Below are 25,049 nucleotides of genomic sequence, written 5' to 3'. Positions count from 1 at the left end.
ATCTAGAACCTGCTGTGAGAGCAAATCCCTGCAAGGCAGCATGTGTCAGCCTGGGAGAAAGTCACCTCCAGGGACAAAAGCAAACCCTGCATGCTGGGTGACATGGTCCTAAAGCAGCAGGCATTCTTGCACGCTCATTAGCTTGGCTGAATCCAATTGAAATCCTTGTCCACAAGGTATCGAAAGATGACCAGATTCAGGAGGCAGGGTTTAAGCCTATTTCATGGTGAATTAAGATTAGCTAGTAGGGGTCAATGCTATTGATTTTTACTTCACCATAAAGGCCACAGAAATGGAAACAACCTCAAGACAAGCCTGAGTGACATAAATATTCCATGCTGTGCCCAGCCAAGCTTGCTCTGGTATTAAGAGCTATTGCTTACTGCCTGAAAAACATGCCCAGTACCTTGGTTAATAATGATTTAAGCCCTATCCATCTTCTTGGACTAGAAGGCTTCTGTCACCATAGCAACCAAGGGCATCAAGAAAGCACACATACCCTGGAGTCTCAGTCTTTCTCTCTCTCCCTCCCTCCCCCCCCTCTCTCTTTCTCTCTCTCTGTGTGTGTGTGTATGTGTGTGTGTGTATGTGTGTGTGTGTATGTGTGTGTGTGTGTATGTGTGTGTGTAGGTGTAGGTGTAGGTGGGTGCTAGATAGGAAACATCATCCATGTGCCCTTGCTCTCTTGAGCACACTTGCAAAGATGGAAAGATGGAGATGTGGAGAACAGCAAAGGCTCAGGCAGGGACCAGAGCTATTGCCGGGCTCTTGAAAATAGACCTCATCTCAGGCAAACCAGATGACAAACTACGGCAGAGAAGACTCTGCCTCCCCTCCTTCCCTTCCCTCGGTTGCTCTTCTGTTGCCCCTGTTGCTCAGTTAGCATCCCAGAAGACATCAGGCTCGCCCTTAAAAGTCCAGCCTGACAGTGCCTCAGTTTTGATCTTTATTCTGTCCTGACAGACTTAAAGCTTTCCTTCGTTATACTTCTGTTTCTTCCCCCCTCCCATTTGAAAGGCCCTTTGCCCCAGTTTGTTTTGTAATATATTCCTTTAATCAACTAAACAGTCAATGGCTCAATCTACCAACTCTGATGAGCAACTTCTTCATGAGGTACTTGGTAGGAGGCCTGGGGAAATGGCTCAGTCAAGTGCTTCTGTGCAAACATGAGGACCCGAGTTTGATCCCTGGAACCCATGGAGGTGGGCAGGTTGTCCTTTTAATCTAAGAACAGGGAAGGTGGAGACAAAGAGATCACTGATGCTTGCTGGTCAGCCAGATGAGCCTCAAAACATGAAGCAGCAGGCCAGCAAGAGACCCTGACTCAGAAAGGTGGATGGTTCCTGAAGAGAAACACACGAAGTTGACCTCTGATGTCTACACACATGTGCATGCATACACACATGTGCACCCACACGCATAAATAAACAAAATAAAAGAAGGACTTGGTATTTAATTAAAGCAATGAAAACAAACTAGGATATCCCACTTTCCTTTCTCCCTGAACCTCTTCCTAGTGGGACTGAAACTCTATGTAAACCAGGTTGGCTTTGAATTCAGAGATCCACCTGCTTATGCCTCTGGAGTGCTGAGATTAAAAGTGTGCATTACTATATGAGTGTGTGCATGTGTGTGCATGTGCGTGTGTGTGTGTGTTGAACTGAATCAAGGTCTCTATCACATCAGGTAAGCCCTCTTCTCCTGAGCCACAACCCAACCTCTTGCCTCCTATGGTTTTGGAGGCTGAGGACTGACTGGTGCCTCCTAGTCCCACTCGCCAACTGGTGGGAGCCCCAGAGTTCAAGACCCACAGTTCAAATTCTTTATGATTATATCTGCCTGGATTTCCCACAACTCCACGTGGATGCTTAGAAATCCTTATGTTCAAGCCTGCAGTCCTCATTCACATTCTCCCCCAAACCTACACCTCCTCCATCATCCTCTCAGACTGTGGTGCCTCCCCAGCTCCATCGTCCTCTGGGACTGTGGTGCCTCCCCAGCTCCATCGTCCTCTTGGACTATGGTGCCTCCCCAGCTCTAGCCCCCTGGTCTTTTCTGGCCCCTTTTCTCCAGCTTCAGCTTGAATTAAACTCTGGAAATGGAGGAAGCATGGCTGCTCCTCCTGGAAGCACCAGCATGTGTTGTTCTCGTTTGGGTCCTTTCTAGGCTAGCTAGCCCCAGTGCACACTTTCACCTTAGTCTTCTGGTGTTCAGTCTCCTTCCTGTCCAAATCTCTTAAAGGCTGGGCTTCCCAAGTCTCTGCATCCCTCCACCTTCCCCTGCATTCCCTTCCTGAGCAAGCCTTTGCTCACAGGATCTCATCTATCCTATAACACATGTTTCTCAATTGTCGCATTTATCCATTTTCTGTTACTATCATCAAATACCAGAGACGGCTAACTTTGTAAAGAGAAGAGGCTTATTTAGGGAGCAGTTCAGGAAATACAAAGGCAGTAACACCCAGTTCATCTCGGCCCTGGGCAACACCTCATGATATCACGGCAGGGTGTGTATGGAAGTGAAAATCCACCACCAAACTGCTGAATACAAGGCACCAAAGCCATCAACATCTCTATAACTACAGAGGGGCAACACACTTTATTGGCTAACATAGCTAAATTTTCATAATATAAATTTCTCTATATCAGTGTTATGTACATGCATGTATATCTATGCACATATGTATGTCTGATACCTATGGTGGCCATGAGCTGGAATTACAGATGGTTGCAAGCCACCACATGGGTGCTGAGAACCCAGCCTGAGTCCTCTGGAATAACAGCGCATGCTCACAATCACTGAGCCATCTGTCCAGCTCCTGGTTGAAATATCTTAAAATAATTGAGACTACTTATAGAAAGCCACTGATGGAAAGAGAGAATGGATTTCCTTAAATTGTTCTCTGACCTCCACATATAAACCATGGCACGCCACACATTAAATTTACGGTAAAATACTTAAAATGTCTTTAAAAGATGGAGCTATTCTTTTCTGCAGAAAGGTATCAAAAAAAAGTTGGTGGAATTGATACTGAAAAGCCAACTTTAGGAATATGATCATGAGTCCATTTTTAAAAATTCCACATTTGTTTGAGGCAACCCAGTACTTTACAGAGCCAAGAAAAGAAGATACCATAGGCAGAGGAGGCTATTCCATTGTTACTGTGCTAGCCCATGTTACTGTGGTCAAACTGCACACATGGCCTGCTAGTGCTCTGAGCAGCAGTCTGAACCTGGAGATGCAGAGGATGCTGTAGACAATCCTTCACAGCAGCAAGTGCCATATCACGTGCCACAGACCAGCATATGACACAGCGCCAACGAGGTGCGCCACATTTCTGATTTCTGTTCCATCTTGATGGAGGCACAATGCATTTTTTAGTGTACAAAACAATGGCATGACTCAGTTCAGGTGAAATATGTCAGCCATTTCTCCTTTTTACAAGTAGGGCACAAAATAAAACTCATATGGTATCTATGGACCCTGAGTGTAGAAAATTACATGCACCCAAATAACTCCATGCGTTTTATAGAATTCCTATGGGTTCATGGGGCCCCTGATGCCTCTTCATGCCCAGGATAAAGAATCTTAACCTATATGAGGTGACTCCATGCCACCTGCCTCTCTCTGAGCCTAGACACCTCAGTGGCATCCCAAACATTTCCCCATGCATTTTCACTGGCCACTGCAATCTTGATGAGATCTTAGAAGAGAGAATTATCTCCTCTAGTCTCTGTTCCTAGTGTTCTCCGCTTCCCCGGTGGCACCACATCTGTCTCTGGTCATCTAGCTTGCAGCCTGGGCTTCATTATTAATTTCTCTGCCTCCCAAACCCACCACAAACAGAGAGGAGAGTTCACTCTCTGGGCGCTTCCTAGCCCCGTTGCTCTTCTCTCCATCTCAAGACACCTTGTGTCCCTGACCTGCACTCCCTCCATGGTCACCTATACCTACTCACATGCCATAGCTCTGGAGGCATCACAGGGAAGAAGTCAGGCCATGCCACCACTTGGCTTCCAGTCATATCCAAGCTGGGTTCTCTGGGCCACATGGGTCCCAGGATAGCTGTGAATGTGGCCAGACATATTTGTAGACAACACCTATTGTGTCACAATGTCAAGAGGTCTTCCAGTGACTAGCTGCATTCTCGACTTCTCTCTAGGCTTGCCCATACACGTACTGTCTTAAGGTCTACATAGGTGTCTAACACTTGCTGATTGACCTCACTCCAAGATGGTCAGCTGCGTAAAACAATGAAGAAATATATGCTTCATTCCCACCGTGAGACCTGAAGTGGGTCTTCCTGCTGGCATCTCATCACACATGGTCGTGCACATCTATAAATGTTGCAGAATTCTTAGGAAGCTTAAGTGGTACAGAGGCAAGACAGTAACATCTGTCTTACCACCTAAGGGATAAGCCAGAGGCACATGAGGAGTTTCCTGATATCACAGAGACTAAAGCACTGAGTTAAAAATCCAAGGACTAGGATTTCCGGGAACACTACAGTGCATACCAAACCATGACAAAAAGCCCTGTTTCCCAAGGTTTCCAAATGGCCTGGCAACCATGCGGGAGTGAGAAGTTCTAACCACTTAAGCCTAAAGTCTGTTTTGCATGAAACTGGAAGATTTTATTTGGAGCTGCTAAGGATTGGATCCAGGGCCTTGCATAGCCAAGTTTTTTTTCCCCTTTTTCATATTAATTAAAACTGAGGTTTCCAAAAATAAAATCATCACTCAAGGTGAGGTGAGGCAGGTTATCTAAACACCATTCCTCCTTCCAGATAAATCATGTTGCTATGCCAACACCAACATAACCCTCTTGACCAAGGCACCACTCCTGGGCAGGCATGTTTACGACCATTGCAATAGTGGGGATGCTAAACTAATCTCTGCTTACTTGAAACTCTTCTTTCAAGACAGAAAACTCAGAGCAAACCCAGAGCAATGGTCTTGAACAGTCTGGGCTGCCATCTTGCCTCATGGCCATGTGTGCTCCTCACAGATGGAATCACTACCACTGGGACTCAATGTGTTGGCTTAACCCCTGGAGAAGTCTCACATCTTTACAGATGTGCTGTATGTAAAAGCTGCTGTCTTTGGCTTTTTCTGTAACACAGCATGGTTTTCTGGAATCGATCTGAGCAGTCTGACTGTGGATGACTAGCATCTCAGGCTGGTCGAGGTGTGTTATAAAACCCCTGCTATGAGCAGGAGGCCTTGCAGCTGTGAGTGGCTTAAGAAGCCCTAAGCATCTGGACCAGCAGGCCTGGCATCAAGCAGGCTCTTCCTAGTGCTGTGATCAACACACTGGGCCAAACACAAATGATTTAATGGGATAAAGACTTTGCTGGCTTTCGCAGAGTGAAATATGGTCTGCTCCAATGTTCTCGCTGGGGGTTCTGTTCCTAACATACCTGAGGTTGTCAAACAGGAAGGAAGACAAGCTGCTGTCACAGTACAGGACACAGTGTGAAGCCTGTCAGTGCAATCTCCACTTTCCAAAAATACACTTCTGCTTAAGAGCCATCATCAATGGCTCCCCACCGTGCCAGTCTCTCCACCTGGCTGTCCTCCATGAAGCTTCTCCCAAGAGGCTTTGCCAGCCTTCCCCATGCCATGGTAATGTCCCAACCCAAACAGCAATGACTGGTCTGTAGATAACTATTATTTACAACAGGGCCACAGTGAACATCTGCAGGTGAGGGGCTTGAGCTTACTCACCTACTTGGTGCCAGAGAATGAACTCAGCAAGGCAGAGAACACTCATAGTTCCAGTAAGGCTAGCTACTGTGTCTGCTACATACAAGCCCTGAGTATTTTTAGAATCCTCACAACAAGGTAGGTTTTCTTATATCCCAAGAGGCACGGAAAGCCCAGTGGTCACCCTGAAGGACAGTACTACATTCAAAACCACATTTGCCAGGGTCCAGAGGCAGGACATTTGGTCTCTGCTTTTCTCTGTGTGCTGATGAGTAAGGGGAATGTATGGTAGTTTGTGATGCACCCTGGCTCATCTGCTGGCTGTGTGACTCTATGCCACTAACCTCTCCCGGACCTTAGTGGCATTCCTACAGTAGGTTTGCCTACACTCATGTGCACACCTACTGTAAAGGCTGGATCATACGATGATAGTAGAGCACTGAGCTTCCATGTCAGAAACACAGGGATGGTCTAGAAAATGGGAAGAGCCTGAACTTGGAGCCTGGGCCTGTCTGCCTGTTGTCAGATGTGTCTATGGCGTGTCCCCGTGCTTCCTCCTCCATCAGTGGTCACCCTCCATTGAAAGCTTGTTCTCTAGGGTCTCACTCACTCAGAGTCACAAATGCTTTTTTTACCTACTCTGTGCCCACATTCATCTTCTTCCCCAAGAAAGCATTCCTGAGCCACTGTAGGTACAGGAAGGGAGTGAGGGATTAAATGTCTGACCGCCCAAGAAAAACTGTTTCTCATCAACTCAGTTCAGCAGGTCCTTGCATACACGGGCATCACACAGTCACTGGTCCTCTCAGTCAGTCAGGTCATTGGCTGGTGCATCCATCTGACTTCCTTTGTGAACAAAGCCATGACTGCTCTCAGCACCCCTGACCTACATGGAATTGACCTTGTTCACTGTCTACAAGGCAGAAGGAAAGAGTAGAAAGGCTGTCTTATAGTTACCTGGTTCTGTGTACATAACCATACCCTAAAGTCACTATCAAAAGTACAGTATAGGGGGACTGGAGAGGTGGCTCAGCTATTAAGAGCACTGGCTGCTCTTCTAAAGGTCCAGAGTTCAANTCCCAGCAACCACATGGTGGCTCACAACCACCCGTAATGAGATCTGATACCCTCTTCTGGGGTATCTGAAGACAGCTACAGTGTACTTACATATAATAAATAAACCTGGAAAAAAACAGCCCTGTGAATCCTCATCCTGAGTGCACTGAGAGTAGGTGCCTAATAAACTCTATACAGCTAGAGCAACCACTGTGTCCCACCAGCATCAGCACCAGCACAGAAGGATCACCTGAGCTGTGACATTACAGTGCCTCTGACAACTGACAGGAACTTTCCAGTTCACTGTTAATCTTCAGCACCACTCTTGTGTGGTGCCTCACTGACTAAAACGTCATTGTGTGTGGCACACAATTGTTCTCTAAGTGGGCACGGGTTAACCATGGTGAGATGATGGTGCTGAAACAGGGCCATGTAATAAGGACCCCAAGAGAATGGAGCAGGTCCCATCCACCACAGCATGAATGCTCCAATGATCTGCAGGTGACATCGTGAGGGGGACGCCTACACCATGACACTTGTGACTTGGCCACTCAGCTGTCAGCTCCCTAGAAAACAGCATGACTTACCCTTACTGCCTCCCTGGCATTTCCTTATCATGGTTCTACTGCATCCACAGAGCTGGCCCAGAATTCACCCTATCCTGACTCGTGCACTCATGGTGACACCCAGTGTCCTCCTTCCCTGTACTATACACTTCTGAGGTTCTGCACGTGTTAAACTCCCCTTGACAGAAGAGGAAACTGAGTCTGGGCTGATAACACTGCTGGAAGTGAAAAGGCATGACTCCTGACACCTGTTTACTGCTTGGAGACTTGTCACCTCCAACAACGCTAACATCTTGTGGGTGCAGAGCAAAAGCTCCCCATGATTTTGGTCTTGGTTTAGCATAATGTCTGTCTCCACTGGGGGGGGGGGAAGCCTTTCTAGTTGTTCTGTGTCCACCTTGCAGGACAATGGTGCCATGTGCCCCCAGGATATCCACCAATCCATACAGGTTTGGGATTCCACACAGTGCCAGGTGTCAGGGAAGGACTGGAAAGAGTTAACAGTGCCTTCTCCCCCCACCTCCATCCCCCAACCCTGGACTCCAGGCCCCACTTGAGCTCCTGCAGGCTTTCTCTAGAGCTGGCTGAGCCTGCAGAACAGCCCCCCCCCCAGCAATCACTTGGACTTTGGGGGGCCTTTGTGCTTTAATAAAGACGGTATTACTGAGTGGCAAAGTTTCCTCCCTTCCAAGTCCCTTCGCTGCTGCCAGAGCCCTGCTAAAGGTGAAGCACAGCCATTCAGCACCAGAGAAAGGGCTGAATTGGATGCTGGACTCTTTTGACTTAATGTCACGATTTACCCTTTCTCCCAAACTGCAGCAGTGCGAGCAGCACCCAGAACTGCGGAGTGGCTTCTGTACCCTTGTACCCCCATGGGGGCCGCTGGCTGGGACCTTCATATGGCAGCTGCTGGGGTGCTCTGCATGCCTCTCATGATTGCTCCAGTTTCCTCTCTGAAAGCAGACATCATCCGCCACTAGGGCAGTCAGTCCCACCACCAAGGCTGCTTGAGGGCTGGGAGGCAGGGCTGCCCAGGTCTCCTGAGCCTGTCCTCTGCTCTTTTACACGTCTGTCTCTTTAACTTCCCTGTTCCTTTCTCTCTTCCTTCATGCTTCACTAAACCCATTAGACACTTCACAGGGTGCTCCTGATGCATAGATCGCCATGTGGGACTCCCATCTATGCTTCAGTGGTGGGAGGGAAGGAGGGAGGGAGGGCAGAGTCTCCTGCGCCCCTGAGCCGTCTCCATTTAAATCTCCATGTACAAAGTGTGCACCTGTGGACCTACTCCTTCCAGACCCTCATGGACTGGGAAACTGTCTTCTGATTTACACAGTGGTGTTGCCTTCCTTGTGGGCTGGTGTGTGGACAGAAGGGGTTAAGAGTGAGCGTGAGCGCAGGAGGCACTGCTCAGTCATTTGCCTCACTACTTCTAACATCCAGACCAGACACAGTCTGTTTGGGAGTCCTTGTGTCCCCTCCAGCTCCTCTCCTGGTGGCTGAATGGGGCGAAGGGAAAGAAAACAAACTCAATTCAAGGCTGTTTGCAGCTGTTTCTGGGTGAGGGTGTCTGTCTGTCTGTGTGTGTGTGTGTGTGGCTTTTTTTTCTCCTAACTTTGTCCCCCCTGCCTTGGTGTCCTGGGGCTTTGAAAAGAATAACAACAGAGCCACAGAGCAGTGAAAAGACAGGATTCTTCTTCAAATCCCAGCTAATCCTGCAGCTTCCTCTGAAGGGGCAGCGGGGGAGGTGGGAAAGGACCAAGGTTGTTTTCTTAGGTCCTCCCCTCCCAACCACTGCTCTTGGAGACCAGGAAGCAAGGGGGAAAAATCCATAAATCACTCACGGTGAAGGAAAGAAGGAACAGGGAAAGACGGGATGCCAGCTGAAGAGGAGTCATGGGGCAGCCTGAGCTAGATGGGACAGCTGCCGGCTGAAAACTCCATGTCCAAGCTAGAAGCTGGGCTACTCACCCCTGCTCAAAAGGTGGAAGACAGCAGGCACTCAGTGTCTATGTGGGAAAGGATGCCACCCCAAAAGGGGTTGTGGGTGGAGGCTCTGTCTGACCCACACCTCTGCCATTGCCTTCCTGGTTATCTACAAACAGCAACGCATTCAGACTTTCCTACAACAAACCCTTAACAACAGACAGAAAGTCTGTTGTTACAACATGTGGCTTGACCCTCGCCTGTCTGTCCATGCTCTCTCTCTGGGGAGCCTCTTCAGCAACCTTCTACTAGACCCTGGCAGCCCTTGAACAGCATTTCTGTTATTTATTTATTTATTTATTTCACTCTGTAGGAAAGGAAAGGTTCCACAGTCTGTGCCACTTGCCACTGAAAACAGCCCCACTTGGTGTGTAGTGCAAGACCAGCACTCACTGGGTGGGTGAAGGTGTGGACAGAAGGATCGGGCTCCCTAGAAAATGAGTGTTGGGCTCAGATAGGAGCTCTGTAGTAGAGTAGTTTTTCTACCATGCTTAAGGCTCTGGGCTGCAACCCCAGCACTGCCAAAACAACAAACTAAACTTCAAACACACAAAAGTTAACATCTGAATATGGAAAATACTGTATGAGCAACCAGAACAAGCAATGTGTGTTTCTGAGTGCCTATGTGTGCACATGTATGTGTATATGTGTGATTGTACCTATTTATGTGTATGTATTATGTCTGTGCATTTGCATACATATTTATGTACATGTATATGTATGTACATGCCTATGCATGAGTATGCGTGCATGCACATGCATGTATTTATGATTGTGTGTATCTATGCGTATACATATGGATATGTGTGCATATATGAACATGTATATATAGGTATCTATATATATGCACATATGTGCATAGGTATGTGTATGTTTATGTGTATGTATATATATATGCATATATGTTGGTTTATGTGTATGTACATATGTATATATATATCTATGTGTGTATGTACATGGATTCGTATGTGCACACCTGCATATATGTGTTTGTGTGCATGTATGTTTATGTGAGTTTGAGTATATATGCATATTTAGGAATTATATGTTTTTTTCATGTGTGTGTGCATGCATGAAGGATTTTTTTTACAGATAATCACTGATGCTTCTTAGCAGTTGAAATAGCCCATGCATTAGATGACATCAGTTTTGAGTCACTTCTTATTAAAAAGGAAATGTTTTACATAGCCAGTTTAGAAGGTTGAATTTCAGATTGCTTGTGATTTCAGATTTTTTTCAAAGTTGGGTTATTTGTACAAACCTATTTGGGATATTTATACATATGTTCCCATGAAGATAGCTTGGATATGGGACCGAGATGAAACCCTAAATTCAGCTATGCTCTTCATCTGAAATGCGCATCCTGAAGGTAGTTTTATATATCTCAGTAAATTTGCGCACAAAAGAGAATTGGACAACATGGAATTTCTTCAAGTGTCCTATCAGTCATATCAAGTGTCCTATCAGAGACCCCAGAAAGCTTTGGATTTGGGGATATTTTGAATTTTGGGTTTTTAGGTAAGGGAATGAATGTTTGACCTACAAGTGAAGTCTTGTGGGCTTCTCAGCCTCTCGCAGTTTCTCAGTCCCGCCATTTGTGGCAACACTGGGGTGAACAGGTGCAGCTTAAAGATATAGGCAGTGGGTCAGGTCTGCCGAAGACACAGTTGGCCAACTGCTGGTGTCAATGAAGGCCATGCAAAGTCAGCACGGGAGCATGCAGACAAAAAGTCTTGGAATACACAGAGCTACAAGCAAAAGATCGGCAAGGACAGCACCAGCTCACAGGAAGTGTTCTAATCAGATGGGAAACATGAACCCTACGAATTTACTTGCAATTTGTGCTTCATGGAACACACAACACTTGTATTTGTCTACACAGAAAAGCTTTTGTCTGTACAAAGGTTGTCAGCACTGAAATTTATAGTGGAGAAAGTGGGGGAAACCCTCGAAGATATGGTCACAGGGGAAAAATTCCTAAACAGAACAGCAATGGCCTGTGCTGTAAGATCAAGAATCAAGAAATGGGACCTTATAAAGTTGCAAAGCTTCTGCAGGGCAAAAGATATTGTCAATAAGACAAAAAGGCCACCAACAGGTTGGGAAAGAATTTTTTACCAATCCTAAATCTGATAGGGGACTAATATCCAACATATACAAAGAGCTCAAGAAGCTGAACTCCAGAAATTCAAATAACCCCATTAAACATGGGTACAGAGATAAACAAAGAATTCTCAACTGAGGAATACTGAAGGGCCGAGAAGCACTTGAAAAAATGTTCAACATCCTTAATCATCAGGGAAATGCAAATCAAAACAACCCTGAGATTCCACCTCACACCAGTCAGAATGGCTAAGATCAAAAATTCAGGTGACAGCAGATGCTGGCGAGGATGTGGAGAAAGAGGAACACTCCTCCATTGTTGGTGGGATTGCAAGCTTGTACAACCACTCTGGAAATCAGTCTGGCGGTTCCTCAGAAAATTGGACATAGTACTACCGGAGGATCCAGCAATACCTCTCCTGGGCATATATCCAGAAGATGTCACCGGTAAGAAGGACACATGCTCCACTATGTTCATAGCAGCCCTATTTATAATAGCCAGAAGCTGGAAAGAACCCAGATGTCCCTCAACAGAGGAATGAATACAGAAAATGTGGTATATTTACACAATGGAGTACTACTCAGCTATTAAAAACAATGAATTTATGAAATTCTTGGGCAAATGGATGTATATGGAGGATATCATCCTGAGTGAGGTAACTCAATCACAGTAGAACTCACATGATATGTACTCACTGATAAGTGGATATTAGCCCAGAAACCTAGAATACCCAAGATACAATTTCCAAAACACAAGAAAATCAAGAAGGAAGACCAACGTGTAGATACTTCATTCCTTCCTAGAATAGAGAATAAAATATCCACGGAAGGAGTTGCAGAGACAAAGTTTGGAGCTAATACGAAAGGATGGACCATCCAGAGACTGCCCCACCCGGGGGTTCATCCCACAATCAGCCACCAAACACAGACACTATTGCATATGCCAGGAAGATTTTGCTGACAGAACCCTGATATAGCTGTCTCCTGTGAGGCTTTGCCAGTGCCTGGCAAATACAGAAGTGGATGCTCACAGTCATCTATAGGATGGAACACAGGGCCCCCAATGGAGGGGCTAGAGAAAGTACCCAAGGAGCTGAAGGGGTCTGCAACCCTATAGGTGGAACAACATTATGAACTAATCAGTAACACACCCCCCACCCAGAGCTCGTCTCTCTAGCTGCATATTTAGCAGAAGATGGCCAATCAGCCATCAGTGGGAAGAGAGGCCCCTTGGTCTTGCAAACTTTATATGCCCCAGTACAGGGGAACACTAGGGCCAAGAAGTGAGAGTGAGTGGGTACGGGAACAGGGCAAGGGGAGGGTATAGGGGACTTTTGGGTTAGCATTTGAAATGTAAATGAAGAAAATATATAATAAAAAACAAACAAACAAACAAAAAAAGAGGTTGTCAGCAGACTTGGTCATTAACTGGACAAGAGATTAGCGGAATCCATCAATATGATTTAGTGATCTTGTGTCCCTAGGACCAAGATAGGAAGCCAAGGGCAGAGGCAGCCATGATGAATTTAGTAGATGTATATAAAACATGGATACAAGAAAATCACAGGCTCTCACAGCCATTGCAGTACATTGAGCTCCATAGAGACAGCGCCAGGGCAATTGAGAGCTGAATGGGCACTAGTCGACTCTGTGCCTCACAGAGGAAAATCTACTAAACATGGGCAAAGGAAATCCTAAGAAGCTGTGAGGCAAAATGTCCTCATATGCGTTCTTTGTGCCAACCTGCCGGGAGGAGCACAAGAAGAAGCACCCAGATGCTTCTGTCAACTTCTCAGAGTTCTCCAAGAAGTCCTCAGAAAGGTGGAAGACCACGTCTGCTAAAGAAAAGGGGAAATTTGAAGATATGGCAAAGGCTGACAAGGCTCGTTATGAAAGAGAAATGAAAACCTACATCCCCCCCCTCAAAGGGGAGACCAAAAGAAGTTCAAGGGCCCCAATATACCCAAGAGGTCTCCTTTGGCCTTCTTCTTGTTCTGTTCTGAGTACTGCCCCCAAATCAAAGGCAAGCATCCTAGCTTATCTATTGATGATGTTGCAAAGAACCTAGGAGAGATGTGGAACAACACTGCAGCAGATGACAAGCAGCCCTATGAGAAGAAGGCTGCCAAGCTGAAGGAGAAGTACGAAAAGGATATTGCTGCCTACAGAGCTAAAGGAAAACCTGATGCAGTGAAAAAGGGGGTGGTCAAGGCTGAAAAGAGCAAGAAAAGGAAGGAAGAGGAAGAGGAGGAAGATGAAGAAGATGAGGAAGAGGAGAGGGGAAGAAGACGAAGACAAAGATGATGATGATGATGAGTAAGTTGGTTCCAATGCAGTTTTTTTTTCTTATCTATAAAGCATTTAGCCACCCTGTACACACTCACTCCCTTTGAAGAAAAAAATTGAAATGTAAGGCTGCGTAAGATTTGTTTTTAAACTGTACAGTATCTTTTATTGTATAGTTAACATACTACTGAATATGTCTTTAGATAACCCTGTCCTGGTGGTATTTTCAATAGCCATTAACCTTGTCTTGTCTGGGGTTTGTAAATTGGCATGGAAATTTAAAGCAGGTTCTTGTTGGTGCACAGCACAAATTAGTTATACATGGGACAGTAGTTTGGGCTTTTTTGTTTGTTTGTTTGTTTGTTTGTTTGTTTTTGTTGTTGTTGTTTTCCTTTTGGTTTTTTGTTTGTTTGTTTTCATCTTCAGTTGTCTCTGACGCAGCTTATATGAAGATAATTATTGTTCTGTTAACTGAATACCACTCTATAGTTGAAAAATAATGCAGCTGTTTTGTTTACATTCTGAATGCTTCTAAGTAAATATAATTTTTTTATTAAAAAAGAAAAGAAAAGGAAAGGAAAGGAACGAAAAGAAAGAAAAGAAAAGAAAAGAAAAGAAAAGAAAAGAAAAGAAAAGAAAAGAAAAGAAAAGAAAAGAAAAGAAAAGAAAAGAAAAGAAAAGAAAATCACAAAGTTGCCTCAATGATTAGGGTCCCTGTTAGTCCTCCACAGTGATACCTTATCACCTGGGAGATTACAAGTCCTCATTCAGCCTTGTTCACTCAGGACCTACAATATTATTAACAAACATTTGAGTTTCTTTTTAATCCACAGGAAACTGCAGAAGCTTCCACGGTGTCTAGATCAGTGGCTCTCAAGATCTCTTTCGGGGGTCAAATATCAGATATCCTGGATATCAGTTATTTACATTAAGATTCATAACAGTAGCAAAACTACAGTTATAAAGCAGCAGCAAAAGTCCTTTTGTGGTTGGGGGTCACCACAACATGAGGAAGGTTGAGAACCACTGGTCTAGAGAAGAAATGGCATCCAACCCCCGTGGTAGGAAAATAAAGTGAGAGTGAGCAACCCTTGTGTGATCAGAACTACAACCAAGGTCTTGCCTTTGAATCCACACACTGCTCCTCACTGAGGGCACAGAACAGGTGCAGACATGATTTTGAATGCCACACGTGTATCTGTCCAATGAACGGCCTTGGGCCAACTGTATGATCTTCTGTGACTTGTAAGAGAGTTTTACCTTAAAAAGCAAAGATGCCCCCAGGGTCAAATGCACTGAATTCTATCATTCTATAGACCCTAGAAGTTCTCAGCCTCTGATCTGCTCATCTGTTCATTACTGATTTGCAAATGAGCTTCCGAGAGCTCAATTGCAGCTGCTCACTGTGTGCTCACTCACACAGGCTGCAGGGCTTACCTATGCTTGAGGGCTGCACACTGCATATTTACTGAGGCCCACACTGTCCACTGTCTTCACTGGCACAGGGTAGGATCTGTGCTCTACACCAGGTTTATGAAGCAATGGATGTGTGGCAGAGCACTTTCCTGTATCCCTTTCCCCTGGAGAAGCATCTTTTGAGGCTGGGGCTTCTCATAGGACCCTAGAAGATACTGAGCATTGGCCTCTGTGTTGTCAGATGCCTTCTGAGGGAGATGCCAATGGTAGAAGATGGAGATGCCTTAGTGGAGATGCCACTGAGGCTCATAGTGGTCATTTGGGGGCATGTCCCTGCCGGACAGTGCTATAGGGACTTCATCTGTGGTACATCCCAGCTTCCCCTAGGATCTGTATGTTGGTCATCCATTCCCAAATCCATTGATTATGAGACCAGGTCAACAGTGCCTGCCTCCCTGACCATGGAAAGAACTGAGTAAATTATGCTGAAATCAGGAGCACTTTTCACCTTGGAGATAGAGGACACCAGGGGCTTTTCTTATATTAATGAATGTGTCAGCTAGAACATGTCAGACACTGAGCTCCAATTCTGGGAAGCATGCTGGATGTTCAGGAAGGAGATGAAGAGGAGATGCTAGCCCATCCAAACCTGGACAGTCCAGGGAAGGTGGCTTCATCCTTCCTTGAGGAATGCCATGCAAATAGCTCTGGTCTTCATTCTGGGATCAGAGGTAACCACTGCCCACACAGGACATCTCAGATAACTCAACATGCTGTTTTCAGATGTTTTGAACAGGATCCAAAAGACTTCTGGATTCCAGACTCATCTCCAAGATGCAGTGGGGGGAAAAAAGACTGAGAAGCTAACCCATGCCACACACCATGCCCCCAAACCAAGTGTACCTCCATCTACTGTTGGTGTAACCTTGGAACCCCACTATTCATAAAAAAAAGCCCATTAGCTGGCCTGATATACTTTCTCTGTAACACTGGACAAGTCCACCTTCTGTCTCCATACCTCAATTTCTTCATACATAAAGTCAGGGTGGTATGAACTTAACAACTTAAGGGGTTTTAGTTTTGACAAAATAGCTCTCATCCTTCATGTCACTGTGGCACTGGGGACACAGGGAACATCTTATGGAAGCTAGCCTGCAAGAGTATGGTCCATCAGCTCACCATATCCAGCATCACTACTGCCTTGAAAAGCACTTGTTCAGACATATGCAGCATCCCCTGAATACATCCTCCCCTGAACTCTCCTTAACTTCTTCCTAATTAGGTCATAAGAAATCCACTGCTGTCCTCAGGATACTGCAGGTGACTCGACTCTGCCCTTATGCAGAACATGGGCTGTGCAGTCACCAGCACTTAGATTTCAGCCCCATCTATTGCTTAGATGCTCAATCTGCTGCCTCTGCAAACAGGGCTAAGACCTCCAAGGCCTGGGTGGAATATCCACCAGCAGTGCTTCACCATGAACTCTGGTTATGATTGTAGCTGTGGTTGTTGCTTCTACCAACAATATGACAAAGGGGACAAAGGAATGTGTGCCCTTTGTGATGCTACAATCGTCTACTTGTTAGTCAAGTGCATGCCAATGGGTGTGGTGACATACATCTGTAATCCCAACACTCAGAAGGTGGAGGCAGAGGAAGAATGTGGAACCATGAAAGGCAAACTGTTTTCTGCTTGAGCTAGATTTAAACCCTGGAGACCCAGCAAGTGTTCCTGCAAGGCACAGAAGGTGTTTGCCACGCCCCCAGATACCAGGCTCCTGAAATGAGGCCTCAGCTCTCCATAATTCTGTAGCCAGTAGAATGTAGGGAAATGTCCCAAGCCCCTAGTATTCTGTTTGGACTTCACCCCCTCAGTTACCTGGCAATAACCAGGTAGGCTTGGCCTACAAAGGGGCTGCTTGCCCCCTCCTCCCTCTCTTACTCTTGCCTCTTTCTCTCTTGCCCTCTTCTTCCCTGTCTCTCCACATTCCCTTCTCTTCTCTCTCCATGGGATCATGGCCAGCCTCTATTTCTCTACTCTCTCCCTCCCTCTGCCTTTCTCTGCCTCTACTACCTTCTTAGCTCCCCCCTTCCAGAACAGACACTCTTCCCTGCAAAAGGTATTTAACCTCAGGCCTGCCCTGAGAAAGTGGGGGTAAGGTTTCACTAGTCACAACTCTCTGCCATGACAATAAATGCCTTAAAACCATGGACTGTCTCTTCTCATCAGGATCCGCCGTGCTGGAGCAGTGGAGCAGGTCTTCCTCTAAAGAGTTGTGTGTCTAATCTCACCCAGGAGGCCTTGTCTGCATTCTCAGCCAGTCTCCACACCAAGCCACAAGACAAGGACTCTCCTCCCCGTGGGACCCAGCAGAGCTCTCTCCTCCCCCCACCCCACCACTGCTTTCAGCTCATCCAGCAACATCTGGCAGAGTGAGAACCTGCTGACCCTGGCCTCCATGAGGCAGGGGACCCACAGGCCTGCCTCCGGCACTGTGGGGATCTCAGACTGTGCCTCCCCACCCCCGGAGCAGGGTCCTGCAGCTTCACACAGCCCGACACCCGCCCAGTGGTGTGGGGTGCGCACAGTCAAACTTCCTGCATCCACCTCCACGAGCAGTGACAGGACATGCAACACCATTTTAACCCACAGAAGAAGAGTAAAACAAGAATTAAAGAGAGGTAGAGTGCAGAGTTCTGAGGTGAGGCAGAGGCAGTCACAAGACTCCTATGACTGGGTTGTAGGTACTGATGTAGGCACAGCATTCAAGAGGCAGTACTCTGGGATGTACTAGCTCAACATTGCCCTTCCCCTCTGGGTTCCTGAGGCATTTCCACCGACCTACTGAGAAGGGTGACCTTTCCCCATTTTTAGAAACCTACTGAGGGCTGCTAAGATGGCTCAGCAAGGAAAATCACCTGCTGTCAAGACTGGCAACGTGATTTTGATCCCTGGGAACTTCATGGTTGAAGGAGAGAACCAACTCCGGTAAGCTATCCTTGGATGCCCTGGTCCTTCAACACATATATCAGATACATAAAGATGTAATAAAAATATGAAACCCACTGAATTATACTAGTCTACAGCAAGACTCAGAAAACATTTTTAATATTTTTTTTCTTTTTCCCGTCTCTTCCTGTTCTGCTTTTGTTTTCTCTAAATAGGGTCTTTTTATACAACCCAGGCAGACTTTGACCTCAGTCCCCCAGCCCAGCCTCCTGCACCCTGAGGGTTTAGGTATGAATCACACTCCCAGATCACAATCCACTCCTTAGATAATAGTTCATCCTTATAAAGGATTATTGAAAACCTCCATTCAGTACTGCTGTGAGCTCCCCAGCACTGTTCATTCAGCCTTAACATGCAAACTCACACCCTTGGCTCTCACCATACAGCCAGCTCCTGTATCTCATTCTATACGAGGGAAACAACCTCAGAGAAGTTAATCCCAGCATCCTAGAACATACCTGCTGAACAACAGGCTTGGGGATTGAGTCCTGATTTCAGATACTTTGGTTGTTCTTAAGATGAATTTTAAAATTTTGTGTGTGTGTGTGTGTGTGTGTGTGTGTGTGTGTGTGTGTGTGTGTGTGTGTGTGTAGGTACACATACATAAGCAGGGTGGCCTGTGGAAGCCAGAGGTATCAGATCCCCTAGAGCTGGAGTTACATGAGCCTGGGAGCCACACTCAACATGGGTTCTGAGAAGAATTCGGGTTCCCTAGAAGAACACCAAGCACTCTTAGCTGCTTAGCTAGTTCTGCAACCCCTGAGCCTGGCTCTTAACAATCCAGTTATCCTCTTCTTCAGCTAGAGGAGGCAGCAAGGAGGGCCACAGGGGAGAGCCAGGCAACAGCTTGAAGTATAGCAGTAATATAAGCATCATTCCTTATTTGCAGAAACAAAGGGATGCTATTGCTTTATGGCATCATAACCCACAGAAGGCAAAGGTCAGCAGATGACATAGATGGAGGGACACAAATGTCCTTGTTCTGCTTGCTTGGGTTCCCAAGCACTTCTGTGACAGCCTCTCTGTACACCATGCTTTACCCATGTTTTTCCAGCTTCCTTCCTTCTGACCCCCTTGCCTCTCATGCCCTGGCAATTTCTTCTCCCCATGCCCACCCCCAGCCTTGAGGGACCTCTGGGGAGTTGCTCATCCCTCTGTCCTTGGAAGCCTCATTTCTAGCCCTCTCCTCAGACAAGAACTTATAACATAGGTGACAGACAATGACCTGTGTCACCCACATTCATTAAGAGTGATGGAGTCAGAGAGACCCAGGTATAGGAATTTGATTTCCTATTTCACAAGAAATCAGAGTCGCAGACCGAAGACTAATGGCGTCAGGAGTAAGAGCAGCAGGGGACTGTGGAACCAGAACACCCGATTTCTAAACATTGCCAATGAATTAACTTTTCCTTTAATTCCTTTCTTTCCCTAAGCCACACGCAAGCAGGCTGGACATGCCCACAAAGGTCACATTTATATTCCTCTATCAATCTGGCAGCAGCACAGACAATGCTGTGCTCCCTAACCAACCCCACCCCCACCCCCGTGTACTTTCAAACTCCCTTGTGATTAGAAGAGGCTATGGCCCAGGTTCTGATCAATAGCCTGTGAGTGGAGGAGACACACACAGCTAAGAGTTGCCAGGCAGCTCAGAGTTGGACACTATCTCCTTTTCCTCTTCCACTGTGACCCTAAAGGTCACCTGGTACAGCTGGCACAATAGCGCTGTAAGACAGAAGGCATTGCTCCCCACTCCACACTGCGGGAGTGTGAGGCATAGGCACATCTAGGGTGGTTAGTGGGAAGGCCAGCATGGTCTGCCCTGGTATGTACCTGGAGTCAGGCTCGGTAGCATAAGAACTGTCATAGTCATAGCTGCTTAGCATATTTTAGTTTTCAATACATCTTATCCTAGCTTACCTTTGTGACTCTCGACTCACCCAGAAAGGTGGTATAAGACTTTATTTTACAGAGGAAAAAAAACCAAAGCAAAATAGCCCTGAAGGGAACGGTAGCTATGTGGAGGACCTCCCAGGTGGGCTTCTTGTCCATTGTTCTCCCCATCTCTCAACTTAAAGCTGGTGCTTCCAACATGGGCTTCCTGATGACCAATATATAGGTCACCTGTTATCTTTTGCAGAACCCATCCTTTGCTTATGGGCTAGCTTCTCAATGGTTAACGCCTTACCTTTCCAGTTGACTTAGTACCCTTCCATATGCAGAAGTAGCAGATGGTCCAGGCTGCCAGGAGACATAATGCCAGTTCCCAACGGAGGTTCCCAATGTGCTCAATGCCATCGGATATAGCCAAGACCCGGCGTCTGTGGAGAGAGGGTGGAGAGTCACTGGACTGAAGATGGCCATTGTGCTTCTACCAGAAGGAGCCAGGACAGTAGAGGGGCAAGGATAGGCTGCTCTCTAATGTCCCCACCCTCCAGCCTCTGTCATTCACCAACTGTGAGACCCTGGACTGAGCAGAGGGCCTCTGAGAAGCACAAGACCCAGCCTGTGTTTTTGTGGAACCACACTCTTGAAGAAAGTAAAAACCATGTGGCACAATCGCCTTAGGAGCCATCCTGGCAGATCTGATGTATTTGGGAAACTACACTGCTATGCAAATAGTCTGTGTCTTAGGAGAAGACCACACGTTGCAATCCTGTTCAACTCGGGGGTAACCACAGGACCATGGAACATGTGCCAAATCACAGAGTAGCTTCTAGAGCCAGCTGTCATGGCTCTCCAGCTCTCCATGGTTCCCTTTTCCCTCCCTTTGCTGTGATCATAGAAGAGTGTCATGGTGCAGTTTCTAGAAGCCCCGTTCCTAAGGCACTGCCCAAGACACAGTACAAGCAATACTAGAAGATAGTGGATTGCCTCACTCAGATTTCTGGAGCGTTTGTCACTGCAACATAACTCAGCCCATCCTTGCTGCCACAGGGAGCCCCTGGAAGCTTCCTGGGAGAAGGGATGCAAGATCTACACCATGAAGGGAAGCATAGAGATCGTTCTAGGCTAAGTGAAACCTCTAGAGGCAGAGTGTTGTGCATTTCAGGGACAGAGGCGCAGGGCACGGAGGGCAGACAGAATGGTGGGAGGAGAAGACAGAGGAAGGATCCATGCCAAGGAGGAGGAGAACCTATGCTAATGGGAAGAGGTGCCCATGCTAAGAGGACCCAGGCTATAGAGCATTGAGGATACCAGGTATGCTAGAAATGCCTCCGCCAGGGCCTTCTCCAAGAGCGCATCAATTCTTCAGAGCTGACACATGCCTGGCTCCCAGAGCCCACCCTGGGGTTGTGTTTCTTTAAAGTCAAACTTGCCACGCTCCATATTGTGTCCAACCGTGGCACTAGCACAAACCCCCTCCACACTTGCTCCACGAACCCCATTCTGGTTGCCAAGCCACCCCCACCAGACGGTGCCAGTCGCCTTCAGTGCTCTGAGAATGTCCCCAGAGAAAGGAACTCCCATCCCACCAAGCATGAAAGCCACCCTCAGTGTCTGTCTCCCTGGGAATCAGCTCGGGTCTGATTCTGCATTAATTACTCAATGACACCAATTAGCACTGGTCAGCAGGCTCCCTGTAGCCCCAGCCCCTGCTGGAGAAATCAGGCAGGCCCCCAAACAAAATCAGACTGTGGGCAGCCTCTGAGTTACTAGAAACCAACTTACGGCTAGAAGAAACAAGAGCAACTATACTCAGTACTCATCTCCTGGGGCCTACTATGTGCTAGGCACTCATTACCTTAGGTTCTGAGGATAGCAGGTCAGCTATATTCAACTAGGCTAAGCTAGACAGAAGAGAGGTGCACGTTAAGTGAAGAGAAAGGAGTCAGCTGGCCAGGCCCAACAATGACCATAGTTCTCTCTTGGAGAGCTTTAGCAGTCCTCAGCTTCAATTCATTGGAGGCACTCACACCTCACAAAGACATGATGAGTCTTTAAAGACCTTAAAGGAAGTCTAGTGTGGAAACCGAGACGCATCTTTGCCAAGAAGATCCCTAGGAGCACTGAGCCATGGATTTCTTACCAAACGAAACACTTGGACTCAACAGAAGAGACTTACAAATGCCACTCACTTGAGACATTTTTAACTTTGCCTTTTTCTTGACAGGAATTGGGGGATGAAGTCTCCTCTACCTTTCTCTCCTGGTCAGTTCCACTCACCCTTCAAGCTATGTCTTACCTATAGTTTCTTATAGGAAGCTTAATTTGGGCCCTCTGTAGCAGTCAGGACAGGTTGAGTTTTGCCGTAGTAACAAGCATCCCCACCCCCCACCCCCCGAGATCTCAAAGGTGGAAAGTAACAGCATTCTTTTCTTGCTCATGTATAAGGGATCTTTTGAAGAGTTACTACAGGGATAAAATTTTGCCTGAGAAATGTCACCACCTCCTAAATTGTACAGAGACTTTTAGGGTACCCACTGCCTCTCCTGTCCACATTTTAAGAACCCAGTAACAGATATACATCTATTGTCTTGTAATTGCTACTCCAAATGTCCCAAAGGATAGCCCATTGGTGGGCAAGGAGGAATGATCTAGACAAGATCTCGGGTCGCTGTGCATGGACGTGACATGGCATGGTCTGTATCCTTCTATTCTAGGTTTGGGACTACTCCTGACAAAACATACAGGTCACCTAGCTTGTGTGTTTGTGTGTGCGTGAGATCGGTGGACTTTTCTGTTAAACTGTGGATCTGAAGTCTAAAATACACAGGAACAGAGAGAAGAAGGAAGGAGCAGGCCTGCAAGGAGTGAGCTGGCTCCACTCTCTGGAAGCTGTGAGCCTCAGAGGCCTGAATAGCCAGCCCTGGCGCCCCCTCACTGAACCATCTCATTTCCCAATTGGGAAGCAGCACACAAAAAGCTGAAGCGGATGAACTGCTCTTTTGTTCCGTCAGACTCTATTTGAAAACATCTTCAAACTATTTTCCTTACATTGAACCAATGTTGACTGTCACTCAGAAGGTTCTGGAGAGAAGCTGGGCTCGGTGGATGGGGTTCTCAGCTCACTGGGGTATAGGGCTGTTTTGAAACCCACAGGGGCAGCTTTTGAGAGCATGGGGGCTGGGGCACTCCACAGCAGAGACTCAGGGAAGGCATAGCTCTTCCTGGGAAAAAGCTTTCTTAATGACACTCCCCCATAAAGCACTGGAACACAAGAGGCAGCTGAATGAGGAAGAGCTCTCTGCCAACATGCTGGCCGGCAAGGACCCAGGACCGGACCTCTGGACACTGTGCCCGGAGCGGACACACTCAGCACTCAGGACTAGCCAGAGCTTCTTGAGGAAGATGAATGTATGCAAGTCACGTTAGCTGAGCACTCTGTACTGGTATTGGAGTAGATTCAGAGAGCGCCTTTTAGCATATTTCTGGAGACTTAAATCAGCCTGGAGGGATAGGGCCAGGTGTCTCCAACCCTTGACACTATCAAACAGTTAGGCTCAAGGCCAGCTCTGTTTCCTGCCATCTGTTCCACCATGGCTGGGGAACATCACCTCTTTGGGTCTCATCTGTAAAAAGGAATTAATGGTACCTCTCTCCACAGGCTACCCAGGCACAAGAGCATCTAACCCATTCCAGGAGCCTTGAGGCAGGGACAAGGATGGGGAAACTGAGGTACGGCTGAGTTCAGGAACTTGGTAGAGTCACATCAGCAAGTGATGGAGCATAGGTAGAAATCTGGAAGCCTCCACACTAGTCACTGGATCTCCCAGAACCCCACCCCCCCCCCAGCTTTACTCATTACAGACTAGAGCTGTCTCACACACCCTGCACCGTGAGTAAAAGGAATACCAAGTGCTTATCACTACTTCATGAATTGCTATATTTAAGTGCTTACTGAGCACCCTCAGGATGGTGGCTGCTGTCGAAAGTTAGAGGTTCCATAAGAACTCGGGGCCCAGTGGAAAATGGAGATAAAGAAACTGCCCGTCATGGAGAGAAGAAAACAGCAAAGCCTCAAGGCACAGTAGGACACCATCGCTAGTGTCAACACCAGTATCAGAATATGGAGGTCATTGTGAGTACCGAAAGGTAGGAAGAAAGTTAGAAAAAAAGGCAGGGAGAGAGGCCTTTGGGGGCAGGAAGTGAACCCAGAGCAAAAGCTGGAGGCTGCCAATGGTCCCGTGGGGCACGTGTGCCCAGTGCTGAATCAGAGTTGCCGGCAAGGTGGAGTGTGAGCCTTGTGGAGGGTGGGACTGCATCCCACAAGGGTGGTGGAAGAGTCTGAAGAGAGGGGGTACCTCTGGAGACCCAGCTTCAGCTGTATCCGGAAGGATGGATTGTAAAGTCGGGGCATTGTGGGGTACCCCGTGCAGAAGATTTTGCTTTAGTTAGGTCAGTAAATGGAGAAGATTATGATCAAGGTAAGAAGTGCCAGTGGGGAGGGAGGGATGAGTTTGAAAGTGGCAGAGGCAGAAGGTGACTGCCTGAAAGAAGAGGGCCATGGACCCTCAGAGGCAGCCAGGTCCAGAGAAAGAGCAGGGAGGTTAGCAAGGCAAACGGGAAAGCAGTGGGTGGGCACTATGATTTAAGACAAGATGGCGTCCTAGTTTGCTTTCTAGTTCTGTGATAAAACACTATGATCAAAAGCAACTTGGAGAGGAAAGGGTTTATTTTATTTTAAGCTTACAGTCAACCGTAGAGGGAAGTCAGGGCAGGAACCTCGAGGCAGGAACTGAAGCAGAGGCCATGGAGGAGTGCTGCTTCTTAGCTTGCTCCTCAAGGCTTTCTTATACCACCTAGGACCACCCACCTTGGATGGCATCACTCACAATGAGCTGGGCCCTCCCACATTAACTGTCCATCAAGAAGATAGCCCACAGAAATTGCCTAGAGGCCAGCTGATGGGGTCATTTTCTCAAATGAGGATCCCTTTTCTCAGATAACTCCAGATTGTGTCACATTGACTAAAAGCTAA

The 25,049-nt window shown here is 47.0% G+C and overlaps 1 protein-coding gene across 1 annotated transcript in view; it reads right to left on the bottom strand.

The window, feature by feature from the left end:
- Slc6a11 (solute carrier family 6 member 11) overlaps positions 1-25,049 on the bottom strand; it is a 119,658-nt gene that overhangs the window by 69,119 nt on the left and 25,490 nt on the right. The window contains exon 5 of the mRNA XM_021164756.2: positions 20,316-20,448. Within this exon, the coding sequence (XP_021020415.1) occupies positions 20,316-20,448 (133 nt within the window). The remainder of the gene's footprint in view (positions 1-20,315; positions 20,449-25,049) is intronic.

This window comes from Mus caroli, chromosome 6, assembly GCF_900094665.2.
Source record: "Mus caroli chromosome 6, CAROLI_EIJ_v1.1, whole genome shotgun sequence".
Lineage (NCBI taxonomy): Eukaryota > Metazoa > Chordata > Mammalia > Rodentia > Muridae > Mus > Mus caroli.
The sequence above is the reverse complement of the archived record's forward strand: the minus strand, read 5'-3'. Positions and strand labels throughout refer to the sequence as shown.